The 17,621-nt window shown below is 41.8% G+C and overlaps 1 protein-coding gene across 4 annotated transcripts; it reads left to right on the top strand.

Annotated features, from left to right (window-relative positions):
* The first annotated feature begins 3,590 nt into the window (after positions 1–3,590).
* LOC133462497 (barrier-to-autointegration factor-like protein) lies at positions 3,591–6,335 on the top strand. Of its 4 annotated transcripts, none has more exons than XM_061743768.1 (5): positions 3,591–3,884; positions 5,426–5,549; positions 5,628–5,794; positions 5,878–5,979; positions 6,067–6,335. In XM_061743768.1, the coding sequence occupies exons 2-5, from the start codon at positions 5,427–5,429 to the stop codon at positions 6,116–6,118; spliced, it is 444 nt and encodes a 147-aa protein (XP_061599752.1). In that variant the 5' UTR covers positions 3,591–3,884; position 5,426; the 3' UTR covers positions 6,119–6,335. The 4 variants fall into 4 exon arrangements, with proteins under 4 accessions (XP_061599752.1, XP_061599753.1, XP_061599754.1 ...); XM_061743769.1 differs by having other exon boundaries at positions 5,423–5,549; XM_061743770.1 differs by having other exon boundaries at positions 5,390–5,549.
* Positions 6,336–17,621: the final 11,286 nt, after the last annotated feature.

Genomic DNA, 17,621 nt, shown 5'->3' with positions numbered 1-17,621 from the left:
AATTTGTTTTTACTCCAGGGCGGGCACGGCTGACTCCGTGGGCGGGCACAGCCCCCCAATGCCCGCCCATGCCGCCGGGTCTGTACTGTACTATACATATAGAATTTCCTTTTTTTCTTTCCTATGTTTCTTTTCTTTTTCTTTACTACCTCTTTAGGTTTGCTTTTAATTTTTGTCATGTATTGTATATTATAAACTGAGGGCTTTGATGGGGTTTTATTATAGAAACAAAACCTGTTTTAACATTGTTGCCAAGAAAAAACTGGTACAGGCAACCTTTTTAAGCACTCTGGACTACGGGGACATTATTTATATGCATGCTGCCTCCTCAAAACTTAATTGCCTTGATACAGTTTATCACAGTGCTTTACGTTTTATTACCAACTCAGCGTTTAGGACACATCACTGTGTTCTCTATTCTCTGGTCTCCTGGCCCTCACTGACCCCGAGGAGACAACACCATTGGATTATTTTTATTTACAAAGCCATTCTGAATAAACTCCCCACATATCTTTCCAACTTGTTGTCTCCAGTTCACAGTGTGTACAGCTCCCACTCTTCCACACGGAAGCTGTATAAAATTCCTAGGATTAATACAGAACTTGGCAAAGCAGCGTTCTCCTACGCTGCTCCTGGTCCTGGAACCACATTCAGAACTCTCTTCAACTTTCTGGACTCATCTCCTTGGGTGAATTCAAGGTTCTTCTTAAACAGAAACTAACAGAAATGTGCACCTGCTATTTTTAATGTAAGGTATTGTAATGTTGTTTGCACTGTTTGTTGTTGTTGTTGTTAAATTGATTTTATTGTTGTTGCACCAGTTAAGCCTCTTGGCCAGGTCTCCCTCGCAAAAGAGATTCCTGGTAAAATAAAGGTTAATAAATTATGTATCGGACCCCAGGAAGAATAGCTGCAGTTTTGCTGCAGCTAATAGGGATCCAAATAAAACTATAAACTATAATCCATGGTTACTAAAAAAGATGATCCAATGTTCTTGATAACTTTGATTTTATTGAATACATATGTACTATCTTGAATAAATGAGGGCAAGGTCTCTACAAATGGCTTGATGTGAAAATCAACAATTTGAGCAGCTGGTTCTGTGATTGACTCGTTACCACTGATTATTGGTCTGCCGGGTGGATTCTCCAAATTCTTGTGCACTTTAGGAAGCATGTAGAAGGAGGGGATTCTTGGGCTCCGACACAAAAGAAAGTCATGTTCATTTTGAGAAATCCATTCTTCGTTCTTTGCCTCAAGGAGTATTTCTGTCAGTTCAATCTTAATTTGTTCAATTGGGTTAAGAGGTCTAGGGGGTTCATAGTGTAAAAGCATATCAGAGATGTACTTTGGGCCCGACCCGTTAAGAGATTTGTACACTAGCAGGAGTATTTTAAAATCTATTCTATGTCACACTGGTAGCCAATGCAGAGATTTAAGAACTGGTGTAATGTGCTCAGCTTTCTTGGTTCTTGTTAAAACTCTAGCAGCAGCATTCTGAATGAGCTGAAGTTGTTTAATAGCTTTTTTAGGGAGGCCTGAGAAGAGACTATTGCAGTAGTCTAACCTGCTAGAAATGAAGGCATGAATAAGTTTTTCTAGGTCTTGTTTGGACATATAGCCTCTAATTCTTGCTATATTTTTCCGATGATAAAAGGCAGATTTTCTTATAGACTTGATGTGGGAGTTAAAGTTCAGATCAGAGTCAATAATAACACCAAGATAGTTTACTGATGTGTCACAGCCAGATTTCCACACGGAGCAGCAGATCAGGAGGTCGGGTCGGGACAACTTTCTGTCCCATGACCCGGTTTCACCTCACTTTTCAGACATTGTTTTTATTTCCAATTTGTGCAACAAGCTGTTTAACAGGTTGAAGCACGGAAACAATAAATACACAAAACAAACCATACAAATCGTGCATCATGTTCTGCATTCTGATTGCATAAACAGTCTAACAGGCTCCCCACTTCTTCTCTTCCTGCACGTTAATAAAGTTGGTTGCTTAGCAACAGCGCTGAGAACCTGCTGGACCAGTTAACCACCACATCCTCCTCTCCTCACTGTCAACGCTCCGTATCTCGGCCCCAGACGCGGCCTTTTGACATAAACTGTTCTCATTTGTAATAACAGCTTTCCTGACACTACAGCATTATTCTATTAAGCGATTGTGTTGTTGAATGTATCTGTCTGTTGCTGACTAGCTGTTATGTATCCCAGCACCAACATGAAACCTTGGATTTACTGTAGGTTGGGGTTCATTAGTGTGATGATGTTGATATTCTACATGACATGGCTATTTATGTATAGCTCTAACCTTGACACTACTTATTATATAAAACCTTTATTCTCTTCTATTAAAGTAGTACCATCACAAATACACCAGTAAAGTTACTGTATATTCCAACCTTAGAAATCACAGTAGGTGTGTGTGTGTGTGTGTGTGTGTGTGTGTGTGTGTGTGTGTGTAATAAGGCTGTCCCTCTGTAGATTAATTGTTAGGTTTGGTCCTAGTTGGTTTTGCTAGTTGAAGAGTTACATTAGGTGAGTGTTTTAGGCCACGTTTACACGTAGCCGGGTATTTACAAAAACGGATATTTTCCCCTCTACGTTTTCAAAAATATCCTCATTTACACGAACCCGCATGAAAACGCTGTTAACGTCATGCCAGCCAATCAGAATCCTGGAAAAAACATCAACAAATGACACGTGTAACTTCCAGTTAAGGCTGATTTATGGTTCGGCGTTACACCAACGCAGAGCCTACGGCGTAGGGTACACGGCGACGCACACCGTACGGCGCGCATCGCCGCGTACCCTACGCCGTAGGCTCTGCGTCGATTTAACGCGGGACCATAAATCAGGCTTTACTTCCAAGATGAACGAGAGTCTTTGGTTTGGAGTGAGAGAGAAGTGGAGTTACTTTTAAGTGTGACTTTAGAATATTAAACAGGTAAAATACAAGAAAATATTGACGGTGGCCAAACTAATTGTAACCACAGGTGTCACTCATGACGCTGGTGACGTTTCTGTCTCATAATGTGACGTTCTTAAGCCTAAATGTCTGTTTCTCTCCGTTAAGACGCAAACGTGAAGACGGAGTTTTTGAAAATCTCCACTTTGGCCGGAGTTTTCAGAAATGATGGTTTTTGGAGACTTTGAGCTTCGTTTTGGTGTAAACGAACGACCAAAACGCATGAAAACACCACCGTTTTTGCTCCGTGTAAACGGGGCCTTATTCTTATATTGGAGTGCATTTTAAACTGCAAACTTTAAACTTTATTTATTTCTATAGCACTGTCATGGAAAAATTCAAACATTGTATTTTTCCAACAGCTGGGGAGATCAGCAGTTTAAATGCAAATATTAACAAAGGCCAAGAAGAGCTGGCCCCTATGCTGCTGTCAGGCAGGGCTATCATGTTACTAGCATGTGTCAGCTGAAAGGAGAACACAATTTGCATTGAATTACCATTTTTTCAATGTCCTATCAAGATCTCACCCATTACTGTATAAAAGGAAGTGTAACAACACATTTCCTCAGACTCAAAGTCCAGCCTGCTGAACGTGGACTCTCCTGGATGCACCAGTTATATAAACTTGGATAATCTTGAGCTCTCCGGTGTTGTAGTTTTGTTAAGGATCAGTACTTCACTTTGTGGAAGTGCATACAATTTCCACGACAATTTGGCATTGTTGGCAGGATCTGAAGTGTAACTTCGTCAGGAGAGGACCCTGGTGATTTGGCCTTCCTGAGGATAAATTACCTCAGCCCTACCGCGATTGACGATGGAAAGGATGGACCAGGAATCACCACCCCGACGTCGGAACACTGCTGGGATCCTCGGACCTCTCTTTGGGAGAACTCCAGTTAGAGGCAACACGGTGAGCTCTTTTTTAATTAGGATTAAGTAGAGGACTGTCTGAATATTAGGGTGAATGTGCAGACCTAAACAACCCTAGGAAATAAAATAGGTCTGGCGGGTTTAAGTGAATTGTTCCTCATTTCAATTATTGTAAAATAGAGGACTAATTGACGCGGCATTTATGACTTTTGCGCCGGTGTAGTTGGTACACGAAGGCAGAAAGCGGCAGCAGGAGATGTTCTGACTGAGATAGGTAACAGATCTGTTAAGCCAGACAGTCCTCCAGATACTCCAAAGATGTGTCAGAAAGTTGGGCCTTCGGGTTTAGAAAGTGTGAATCACTGGTCTAGAGAATGTGGGTTTCCAGAAGGGGGAACTTTTAGTATGACTCAGATCAAGGTAAAAGTTAATATTGAGAAGGAATGGGATGATTAGATAAAAAAAAATAGGGTGTATCAGAAATTTAGAAGAGAATGGGATCTGAGTGGAGATTTGGCTGGACCTGCTGATGCATCAGTCCCCGAAAAGCCAGATCAGCCATCAGCCCCCCTCCTTGTACAGCGGTGCCTTTAGTTCCTTCTGTTCCTGCTAACAGGCTCTAACTGTAACTCTAACTCAGAACTTCTCAAAGAATTTTCTCTGGGACTGTGAGTCAGCAGCGTGGGCGGGGTCATGGGCTCGACTGCAGCAGAGGCTGCCTGGAGTCTGGAGGATCTGACCGGTGTTATAACAGTCTGATCTGACTGATGTTATAACAGTCTGATATGACCGGTGTTAGAACAGCCTGGAGAATCTAGTACTTTCTGCCAATTTCTCCTGAAGCAGCAGGACTGGTGTGATCACCATCACCACCTTTGAATAGCAAACATGTGCTTACAGTGATTTTTCATACACTAATAATGTTGTTACACAAATAAATCATTTCAAAATCAGTAAATAATAATTATAATAAAGTGTCTTGTAAATCAGTAATTTTAAAATCTCAATCCTTATTTTCATTTCAAGGCCAGGGCTTATAGGCTACATATTTACACTGTGTAGCCTGAAAGTCAATACATTTTTGGCATTTTTTTTTATTTCTCTCTCCCTCTCGGCGCTGCCTTTTTTCTCTTTTTTTTATCCGGCTGGCTGTCCATTATTTGCCTCGTGGACTAGTCTTGCGATGTCTCCCGATGTCTCCCGATGTCTCCCGATCCCTCGCTACCCACGCAACTTCCTCCATGCTCCGATTGGCTGATACGGACTGTTGGGGCGGGTGTTAATCGAAACAAACCACGTGCCCTCCACGTGGCCTCTGATTGGCTGATAGCCTGCACGCCAAAATAGAGTCGCAGGCGGCAAGTGCGTGGGCTACCTATCAACAGGCCGGACCAGCGACGCGCCACCCACAGGGGAGTTCTTAAGCCACGGCCCCCGCGGCCATCTTGAAACGCGAGAAACCGAGCGGAGAGCAGCGGGAAAGAGGACTCGTGGCGCCGGCATCTCATTTGACTAATCACAGGACACCACCTCGTTGTTTGATAGCGACAGATAAAACACGGAACCTGTTTCCTGCAGCAGAATGCCAACCACTACTAGGAAGCACCGGGACTTCGTGCGTGAGTCGATGAAGAAGCCGGTGACGGCGCTGCCGGGGATCGGGCCAGTGCTGGGCCAGAGGCTGAGGAACGATGGCTACATCACGGTGAGTCCCCCCCCCCAAGGTCAACTTCCCTGTTGTTTTTTACTGGTCCTGAACTTTTCTCTGGTCTCCGTCTCTCAGGCCGGAAGGGTTATGGCTGAGTTTGTGCTGCTGGGCGGAGACCCGGAGGAGTTCAAGAACTGGCTGCAGCGCACCACCGGCGCCAACCCCTACCATGCCGGCCTCTGCACTCGGGCCATGACGGAGTGGTGCGGAAACCGGCAAACCCAGCGCTGCACTCGCCCCGGGTGAGTAGTGTAACTTCAACCTCTGAGCCCCCCCCCGTGGTTCTGCACTGGTCCTGAACTTTTCTCTGGTCTCCGTCTCTCAGGCCTATAAGGTTCTGGTTCTGGGTCCTGGACAGGTTCAGGGCTTGGCTGCAGGACAACACAGGCGTCGACATCCGCCAGGCTGCTCTGCACTCGGGCCCTGAGTGAGTAGTGTAACTTCAACCTCTGAGCCCCCCCCCCCCCGTGGTTCTGCACTGGTCCTGAACTTTTCTCTGGTCTCCGTCTCTCAGGCCTATAAGGTTCTGCTTCTGGTTCTGGGTCCTGGACAGGTTCAGGGCTTAGGGTCAGGGCTTGGCTGCAGGACAACACAGGCGTCGTCCATACATCCACCAGGCTGCTCTGCACTCGGGCCCTGAGGGAGTGGTGTGATCCCTTCATCTGACCCCCCCTGCTGTGATTCTGGGACCCGGGATCCGGTCCCCTGCAAGACGCCTGTGATGTCATAGCAACTGTTTTTTTTTAATGAGATATAAAAATAAAATGTCTCTTTGGTTGCTGAGTTTCTTTCTTTTTTTTTGTCCCTAACACTCGGAGGTTCCAATGACAGCCCAGAATCCTATAAACCAGTTTTCTCATCATTGTATGAAGCTTTATACATATACTGTGTTGGGCCACAAAGGGGGTGCTGGTTCAGTTATGAAAGAGTTATTAATGATTGTCCTTCAACAATTATTAATAACTAATAAAGTAGATTATTTATCAAATTGAATTATCAAAATGAATGAATATGTGTTGTGCCACAAAGGGTCTCATATTTATATTTTATATATATATATATATATATATATATATATATATATATATATATATATATATATATATATATATATATATTTTATATGATTCTTTTCTTTAATATCATAAGATAAATTACGCCTTAATTCTTAATTTGTTCTACTTTATACATACATATATATACATGTACATACATATGGCGAAACTGTAATTTTCTCGAAAAAGTATTTATCTTCACTATTTTTTATTTCTTGTTTTAAAAAAAAAGTTGATTTATTTATTTCAGTGTGTTTTATTTGTTGCTTGTTTTTTTATTTATTATATCAGTGTTACTTATTTTCCAGATATTAATCATTTGTGTGTGTGTGTGTTATTTTATTAATCTGTTTTGTCTATTTATTTTTATTAATTTTTTATTAATTTAAAAAAGAAATTAATTAATATATATATATCAATATATATATATTTTTTTTTATACTTATATATATATTATATAATATAAGTAAATAGTGACTGCTAACATTAATCGTTCAAAATAATAAAATATTTTTTTTTTTTAATAAAAATATTGAAGATAAATACTTTTTCGAAAAAATTACAGTTTCGCCATATGTATATACATGTATATATATGTATGTACAAGTAGAACAAATTAAGAATTAAGGCGTAATTTATCTTATGATATTACAGAAAAGAATCATATATATATATATATATATATATATATATATATATATATATATATATATATATATATGATGGCAAAAATAAGAACTTTATTGATCCTACATAGGAGTAATTCATGTTATATCAGCTATAGAGAACAAGGTAGTGCCGAAAAACAATATATATATCCCCCTCACAAAAATAAGAAAAATAGAGAAACATATTTTCTCATCAACAAAACATATTTAAAATTTTTCAAGTAACAAACAACAATAACATATTTGAACCATTTTTCAGACAATAAAATAACATGTTTTGTTGATGTTGATGAGAAAATATGGTTTAGCGGCTTTTAGGGGCCTGATATAACACTATTGGGTGAATGGGTAGATTTATGTATATTTATGTACAGAAATGGGCAGCAAATTATATGTGTATGTAATATATACATAATATATATGTAATAATTGCTCGGGGGTTTATGTTCCTGTTTATGTTCATGTTCTGGGTCTCTGGAAAGCGTCTAGAGATAACACCTGTTGTATTAGACGCTATATAAATAACATTGAATTGAATATATATATATATAGTGTGAGTACAGTGTGTGAGTATTTATAAATACAGGTTAAATGACCAGTGAATGGGGGTAGGATTAAATAAGGTTACACTTCTTCCTACTCCTTTTTTGGCACATGTAAATTAAGATAGCAAGTTTTAAAGGATGAAATTCTTTGTTTTGTTTTCTTAAACTTCTCATGAAGTGTTTTTTTTTACATGTACAAAAATAAAATAAATCAAATCAAATATGTTTCTCTATTTTTCTCAAGGGCGTAACCATGGTATAGACATTGGGGGGGTCCAAATGAGAGCCCTCCCCCAGAATTTTTTTTTAAAGCTGCATTTCCCACATTTCTATGATTTTTATTTATTGACCATCTGAAATCACATTTAAAGGAATAGTCTGCAATTTCTCTGAGATAGTAGCGAATAGGATAGCTTCCAGTGGGGAAAAACTGTGCTGCCTGCATTATGACCAGACAATATTATTGTACCAGAAGAACAATAACTGACCCTGAGGATCATTTCAATTTGATACATTAAATATTTTGCTTGTATTACTAGCGTTACACGCAGTGCACATTGTAGAAAAGAAATCAGGGGGGATGGTGGATTTTATCATATGGGGACAGATAATTTATGCTGATTATACATAATATAATATATTACAAATAACAGCACTGACCCAAACACCTGCACAAATACTACAGGAATGACATAGCAGCAGTTAAATGCAGCCTTCTGTAAGCTTTAAATATCCACTGGGCTTACATCTAATACATCAAAACACAACAATAAAAAACAGTTTTCTGAACTTATCAATATTACTCTGTCCTAGAATATTTGTCTTATTTCTAGTTAAAATGTCTCATTTTAGTAAAAAAAATCTCATTACACTTAAAACAAGACTCATCACTGGAAAAACAACAATTTTCACCTGTTTCAAGTAGATTTTCACTTGAAATAAGTAGAAAAATCTGCCAGTGGAACAAGATTTTTTTGCTTGTAATGAGAAGATAAATCTTGTTCCACTGGCAGATTTTTCTACTTATTTCAAGTGAAAATTTACTTGAAACAGGTGAAAATTGTCAAATAAATGTTTTTTCTGGTGATGACTCTAAATGTTGAAATAGCTGTAAAACCACATTCATTGATGAAATGACAAAAGGGATGGAAATTTTACTGGGGGGATGATTTGGACCGTTTTTATTTCAGGGGGGGATGATTTGGACCGTTTTTATTTCAGGGGGGATGTGTGGCAGATGAGAATATTTAGTATTAAAACAAATTATTTCGTTTTTTAGAAAATAGAATTTAATTCCTTTTCAGAGTATTGTAAAATATAATTTTTTTTGTTATTTCTGTTAAGTTGCTCCGGCTATAACTGTGTAGAAAATACATTTAAAGTGTAAGTGTTTGTGGTAATTGTGCATCAATTGTGCGTCAATCCAGTGGTAATACCTCAGGGCTCCAGTAGGGGGAATAGCGCTCCTCTTCCTCACTGAATACAATCGAGTGAAGGCAAGAGCTGTGTCTGTCATTTATACATCTTCCCTCACTACTTTTCCCCTTTTTAAGGGCACAACATTTGGAGGCACCGCTGGGATGTTTGGCCTGAGGACCATCCCTGACCTGTAAGAGAAATCCTCTCGTTGATCATCCCCCCAAACAACCCAGGCATCAGAAAGGAGCTCAGCAGAGGCAGTGGATGGATCTTCTTATAAACGCTGGTGTCTTGTATCCTGAAGTGAGCAAAGTGACCACTAGGGAGCAGAGAAAGCCAATAAAGATAGATAAATCCTCATTTTACTGCTTATGCCAACTCCCCTGATAAAATGGAATCTGAATTTGAGAAGCTGCAGCTGGAAATTAAAGGGACACTGTATACACTGACTTTAGGGCAGCTGCTTGAAGTATGTGATGCACTTCAAATCTCAGGACCAAGAAAAGAGCATGTAACTGATAAAACGCGTAGCCAGTTAGTCTCACATGTCATAAAGTACCTTGAACGAGAGGAATTGGATGACCTAGAGGATGAAGGTATGTCAGACCTCCTTAATGTCCAGGACATCTTACACAAAATACAAACGGCCAAAGACCTGAGCATATGTGAAAACCCAGATCGAGCTGAGGAACAAGAAAGCCTCCAGAAGGAGGTAGAGGCACTAAGACTGTCATTGCAGGAAAAAGAGAATAAAATGCATAACCTAATGAAAAATAGCATGAACCCCCCTTTGAGTTTCAGCACCCAAGTAAAGAACAAGACTCCCACACCACCAAATGGCTCTATGTGGCGCAAAGATTTTAAGATATCAGGACTAATAGGGGAGCCCGGACAAAAAGATAGACTCACTTTTTCTAGCTTGGCCAGGCAAATTGAAACTGGACTTGTTAAAGGCTACCCAGAGTCCGAGATTACTGATGCAGTAATCTGCGCCATCACACCAGGCCTGCAGTTAAGGAGCTACCTGGAAGGAAAAGAAAACCTCACATTGCCTGCACTTAGGAGAATTCTCAGATCTCATTATCAGGAAAGAAGCGCCACAGAGTTGTATAAGCAACTCACCTCAGAGGTCCAGAGTAGTAAAGAGACGCCCCAAAATTTCCTGGTAAGGGCAATGGACCTGAGGCAGAAGATCCTGTTTGCTTCTCAGGAAGTTGAATCAAGTCTAAAATATGACCCAGCACTAATCCAGAGTCTTTTCATGCATACTGTCCTAACTGGTTTGCAGAACGACAATATTAAAAGTGATTTACAGCCTAGAGAAACCATTCAAAAGTCAACACCTGCAACCCCACAGTATCCTCCACTGAGCAGAGAGCCAGAAAAAATGTCTGCCCCTCCCTCAGTGTTTGCACCCCCACAGCCGCCACCCTTTAAAGCTGAACAAAATTGTATGCAGTTTTATCATCAGCAACCACCAGCAATGGTACAGGAGTACCGACCGGCGTTTGGACCTGGACCGGTGAGGGAAACAGCACAATTTCAACAAAGATTTGCACCACAGCGATACTATCCAGCACCACGCCCTCGCCCTAGGTGTTTTGCTTGTACTCAGGCAGGGGAGGAATACTGTCAGCACTGTTTCAGGTGTGGAAGTAGTGAGCATTTTCGAGCAGGCTGTAAAGCACAGAGACTGACAAAACCAGCTAGAGAGAGCCCTTTAAACTAAGAGGGGTTGCTCCCATGGGACCCGGAGCAACCAGCAACATAGATAGGTCCCGCTATTGTGCTAGTTGTAAAGAAGAGAAAGAAAGTAAGGAACTAAAATGTTGTTCTGTTTGTAAGACAACACTGTACTGCTCAAAAGAATGCCAAGAGACTCACTGGCCTGCACATAAAATACATTGTAAGCCATACACATGTTCAGGCATTAAAAAACAGGAAACACAGTCATATGAGAAATCCAAGTACAGAAAAATGAGTCGCCCAGTGAAAATACCTACTGTAAGAGAGCTAGTTGGAAAGAAATGCGTCATCAGGTGTTTTCTACACAAACAGAGAATCCAGGCACTTTGGGACACAGGTTCGCAAATTTGTGCTGTAGATCAGGTCTGGAAAGAGAACCACTTACCTGATGTAAAGCTAAGGGATGTAGCAGATCTCTTTGATTCACTTGACCCTTTGAAAATTGAAGCAGCCAATGGAACAGAAATGTCTTATATTGGTTGGCTTGAAGTGAGTTTTAAACTGACTGCTAATGATGAATAATTGATAATACCCATGCTAGTGCTAAAAGGCAACCAACAACCATTTCCCATCATCGGCTTTAATGTCATCGAGCACTTAGTGGTGAATAGTGTACAGGATCAGACAACAGACAGGGAAAAAGAAAAGCTAATGAAAACAGTAAAAGTTGCTTTCCCTCACCTGAAGAAGAATAGAACAAAAGCCTTCATTAATGCAATGAGTGTGAGGCAGCCCTGTGAGCACAATGTGAGAACAGCAAATTTGAGGGTTGATGTGCCTAAATGCAGCTCCATCCAAATTGAATGTCGAGTGCAGGCTCCACCCTTCAAGGAGGATAAGACTCTGATTTTTGAGCCTCATGAGAACCCACAGTGGCCTGAAGGACTCGAGTTTTGCGACACTTTTGTGTCAGTGAAGGCAGGCACAACTCAAAAAATTGTTGTCAGTGTGCAAAATCCTACCGGCCATGATATCACATTGTCAGGAAAGACTGTTATTGGAACGGTGCAGTCTGTAAGATCAGTATATCCGGCTAGCATATTCAAGTCAGACCACCTACCTACCGCATCAGTCCACAAAGTACACGCAAAGAGCTCCAGTGAGGACACACCCACTGATGAGCAATGGGATCCTCCTGTTGATCTGACTCACCTGAATGAACACCAAAAGCAAGTTGTTAGTCAGATGTTAAGAGAAGAATCACAGTCATTCTCGAGGTCAGATGACGACATAGGCTGTGTGGAAAACCTGCAAATGGACATTTCACTGAAAGATAATGAGCCAGTGTCACGGGCATATCTGTCTGTCCCAAAGCCCCTGTATCAGGAGATGAAAGACTACATACAGGATCTGATAGTAATAATAATAATAATAATTCATTTTATTTGGAGGCGCCTTTCACGACACCCAAGGTCACCTTACAGAATAAAAACACAAGAAATACAATTAAAAATACAATAAACATCCATACAAGCAACAAGACAAATAATATAACAGTAGACAAACAAACTGGTGGGAAGTAGTGCGTGATGTCCGGTTATAGTGAATGGGCAAGTTTGAACAGGTGGGTTTTGAGTTGTGTTTTGAATGTGGTGATGGAGTCTATTTGTTTTATGTGTGGGGGGAGGGAGTTCCAGAGTCTGGGTGCCGAGCAGCTGAAAGCTCGGGCACCCATGCTGCTAAGGTGTGAGGTGGGAGTGAAAAGAAGTCCAGCAGAGGTTGAGCGGAGGGTGCGGGAGGGGGTGTAATCTTGCAATAGGTCACAGAGGTAAGTGGGGGCTAGGTTGTGAAGGGCTTTGTGGGTGAGGAGGAGGTTTTTGTAAATGATACGGTATTGGACTGGGAGCCAGTGGAGTTGGATGAGGACGGGGGGGATGTGATCAGATGACTTGGTGCGGGTGATGATCCGGGCGGCCGAGTTGCAGTTTGTCGGTGAGTTTGGTTGGGAGGCCAGTGAGGAGGGCGTTGCAGTAATCAATACGGGATGTGATGAATGAGTGGACCAGGATTTCTGTGCTGGATTGGGACAGTGCTGGACGGAGTCTGGAGATGTTGCGGAGGTGAAAGAATGCAGTCCGGGTGATGTTGTAAATGTGAGGTGCAAATGAAAGTGTGCTGTCCAAAATGACGCCGAGGCTCTTGACGTGGGGGGAAAAGGGTACCGGAAAGCCGTCGATGATGATGGGAAGGGCGGGAGAGGGTTGTGACTTGGTGAGGGTGGATTTGGAGCCGATGAGAAGAGCCTCAGTTTTATTGCCGTTGAGTTTTAAAAAGTTATTGCTCATCCAGGTATTGATGTCGTGTAGGCAGGTGGTGAGGGAAGTGGGAGGAATGGCAGCGGTGGGGTTGGAGGAGATATATATCTGAGTGTCATCGGCGTAAGTGTGAAAATGGACCCTATGGTGACGGAGAATTGAACCTAGGGGTAGGAGGTAGATGGTGAAGAGAAGTGGACCCAATACTGACCCCTGGGGGACACCCATTGTGACACCCGTGCACCCAGATTTATGGTTCCGTAGTTGGACAAACTGTTGACGGTCAGTGAGGTATGATGAAAGCCAGGAGAGTGCAACACCAGTGATCCCAATGCCAGCCAGGCGGTCCAGGAGTATTGGGTGAGAAATGGTGTCAAAAGCTGCGCTGAGGTCCAGGAGGATGAGGATGGTGAGTAGGCCGGAGTCAGCTGCACGGAGGAGGTCGTTGGTGATTTTAACCAGGGCTGTTTCAGTGCTGTGATTGGGGCGGAAACCGGATTGGAAGGGTTCGTGGAGGTTATTTGAATTGAGGTGGGACTGTAATTGTGCTGCAACCACCCTTTCCAGAGTTTTGGAGATGAAGGGAAGGTTGGAGATGGGCCTGTAATGATTGAGGTTGGATGGGTCTGCACCGGGTTTTTTTAGGGTGGGTGTGATGGCAGCTAGTTTGAGGATTGGGGGAACAGTTCCAGTGGTGAGGGAAGAGTTAATTATTTCAGTAATCATGGGGGAAATGGATGGCAGACATGCTTTGACAAGCAGGGTGGGGAGGGGATCAAGCTGACAGGTGGTGGTTTTGGCTTTACGAATGAGTTCTGAGATGGTGTGTTCTGATACCGGAGTGAAATTGGTGAGAGAGCTGGAGAGAGGTTGGTTGGTAGTAGTACAGGGGTGGGTGGAGAAATCAACTTCATCCTACTCCTCTCCAGTAGTCTGTGTGAGAAAAAAGATGGTACTCTACGCTTATGTATTGATTACAGGGAGCTCAATAGGAAAACTCACCCGGATCGCCATCCAATCCCCAGAGTACAGGACATTATGGACAATCTAGGTGGAAACATAATTTTTTCACTGCTGGACCAGGGTAAGGCATATCACCAGGGGTTCATGGGTAAGGAGAGTAAACATCTAACAGCCTTTGTGACCCCCTGGGGCCTATATGAGTGGGTCCGAATCCCATATGGACTCATGAACGCGCCTGCAGCATTCCAGCGCTGCATGGAAGAGCGTTTAGAGGGATTAAGGGAGGAAATATGTGTGCCTTACCTTGATGATGTTCTAGTGTTTAGCAGGACATTTGAGGATCACGTCAACGACGTCAGGAAGGTGCTGCGACGGCTGAGGGAACATGGAATAAAACTAAAACCAAGGAAGTGTGACCTGTTTAAAGGGGAAGTGCGTTACCTCTGCAGGATTGTGTCGGCAGAGGGGAACAGGATAGATCCCGCTGATACTGCTGCAGTGACAGCTTTGAAAGACAAACGGCCAAGTACTGTTGGTGAGTTAAGAGCAGATTTGGGACTGTTAAGTTATTACAGACAGTATATCAAAGATTTCTCGCGGATCGCCAGTCCTCTGTATGACCAGCTTAAAGTACCTGTAGAAACTGAAACCTTGCAAAACAAAAGGAGAAAGTGGCAAACAAAACAAAACAGCAGAGGTGTCCCCTCCAGTACACCTATTGAGTGGACTGACATACATCAGTCAGTATTAGAGCAGTTGATAGACTGTTTAACTCAGCCTCCTGTGCTAGGCTTCCCAGAATTCTCACAGCCATTTATACTCCATACTGATGCGTCGAACCAGGGACTAGGTGCAATACTGTACCAAAAGCAAAACGGAAAGCTCCGTGTGATTGCGTACGGCTCTCGTACTCTGACTGCAGCTGAGAAGAATTACAATTTGCATTCAGGCAAGTTAGAGTTTCTAGCACTCAAATGGGCGATCACAGAAAAGTTTCGTGATTACCTCTATTATGCACCATTCTTCACAGTCTATAGTGACAATAATCCGCTTACCTATGTGCTGTCTACTGCCAAATTGAATGCAACTGGGTGTCGATGGGTGGCAGAATTTGCAGATTTCCATTTTACAATCAAATATCGCCCTGGTAAAGAAAATATCGATGGAGATAGTCTGTCCAGGATGCCGATAGATATGGAGACGTTCATGAGAGAGTGTTCAGAGGAAATGTCACATGATGTGATTGGAGCAGCTACACAGGCAGTGGAAAATCAGGATGAATCCAATGTGTCATGGTCAATGGGTGTCTCGGTCAAGTGTGCAGCCATAACTACAGACGCAGTTATCATTCCACTGACATTAGGGCAGATCAAACAGGACCAGAGGAGTAATCCGACTATTGGACATGTGATTCAGTGTAAACTGGCAGATAAAAAGACATCAGGTCCAGAACTGAAACAACTCAGCTCACAGGTCACTTGTCTTCTGAGAGAATGGGACAAATTGGAGATGAGTGAAAATGGAGTCTTGTACAGAAAAACAGCAAACCGAAATCAGCTGGTCCTACCAGAAAAACACAAAAGTACCGTGTTGAGGGAACTTCACAATGAAATGGGCCATGTAAATACTGTACACAAAACACTATAAACCTAGCGAAACGTTCTTGATTATTTTATTCTGTCATTGTTGTTTATTTTAAGTGAGGCAAGTGAATTGAGTTATTTTATATTGTTTAAGTTACTGGTTAACTCCGTCATCGTGGGAGGCTAAGCTAAATGCTACCATTGTTTCACCACATGGCGTCTGACTGTTGTACCATTTTATTTCATTTGCGAGATTGTCTGTATGGTGTTTAAATGTTTAAGAGACATTAGTTCATTACTTAATAAGTTAGCTAATGTGTTAAGTAGGATAAGTTAAAGATACATTTATTTCATTTGAGTTGTAATCCATGTTTTATATTGTTTGAGGGTGCAATTTGCATGAATAAGAAATGGATACAGATGAATTTGATTGTTGAGGCTTTAGTCCTGAAATTGAGTGTGTTCAGGGAATACCTGTGATTTTTGTTGTATGTTTGATAATTAGACTGAATACAATCGAGTGAAGGCAAGAGCTGTGTCTGTCATTTAATCTTCCCTCACTACTTTTCCCCTTTTTAAGGCACCCCCCATCTCCATTACTGGTTACACACACAGAGAGCAAACAGCAGCACACACGGAAAACACAGAGAGTTAAGGACCCCTTTGAAAAGTCCCCCCCCCTCCAGAATTTAGCCTAATCTGTTATTTAGCCCCTTTTGTGACAAGCTATCATGACATCGTTGGTATTAATGGAAGCTTTATGTCCTCTGGCTTCATATACCAGTGACAGTCTCTTCACTTCAAGCTAACTTAGCTATCTGAGCCCTTTTTAACGAGTTAAATATTTCTAATTAATTCAAAAAAATTAACAAACTCAGTTTGACAACATCACTCCTCTTCTTTAGCTATCTAGTTGCTTACTGTCTGAAAAAAAACGTCGTATATCCTGCTTTTTCCACTTTTTGGGTAAAGAAGGACTCATTGCTCCCTCCATGGTTTCACGTACAACGCTTTCTATTGTTTCCTCTGTCGTTTGGCGGTCGGAGCCGGTGTTGTGCCAAAAAGTGATTGCCTGCCAGAATATGATTTCTCCCCTGAAAATGGGTCTTTTTACCTGCCAAAAATTGATTCAAGGCCAAATACAGTTAATGAAAGGTTGTTTCTACCTAAATATGATTTGATCTCATTCTTGAGCTTCATAATATAAACACTAGAGCTCACAGGATTGCTTTTAACTCTTTTAAAGGACCATTACAACACAAAATAGGCATTTTCACCTGCCAAAAATTGATTGAAGACCAAATACAGTTAAAGAAAAGTTGTTTCTGCCTAAATATGACTTGATCTCATTCTTGAGCTTCATAATCTGAAAATCTGACATTTTAGCGATATCGCTCAACGGGCTGCTGTGCGCGCTCCCGCGGCCAGAAATCAGAAGAAATCAGATTCTGGCAGGCAATCACTTTTTGGCACAACACCGGCACTTCAAACCGAGCCGGCGTTACATGGGCGCAACCAAGTGTACAATTGGGAGGGGGGTGGTCACACACTTTAATTTTCCTTATAAACGGAAATAAATTGATCTGTAAATAATCGGAAATAACAAGAGACGGACTGTTGAGCCAGGTTTCATAAAATGAGGAAATATTTAACATTTATACATAATATTGGGGGGGACAGATTGGTATTTCCCCAGTATTGGAGGGGACACGACCCCCCCAAAGAATGCGTGGTTACGCCCATGATCAGTCGTATACTGCACAATTCTGGCCTTTATGGAAGAGTGGCAAGAAGACAGCCATTTCTTAAAGATATCCATACAAAGTGTCGTTTAA

The sequence above is a fragment of the Cololabis saira genome, chromosome 16 (assembly GCF_033807715.1).
Source record: "Cololabis saira isolate AMF1-May2022 chromosome 16, fColSai1.1, whole genome shotgun sequence".
NCBI classification, from domain to species: Eukaryota; Metazoa; Chordata; class Actinopteri; order Beloniformes; family Belonidae; genus Cololabis; species Cololabis saira.
Note: the sequence above shows the minus strand (reverse complement) of the source record. Positions and strands in the feature narration are given on the sequence as shown.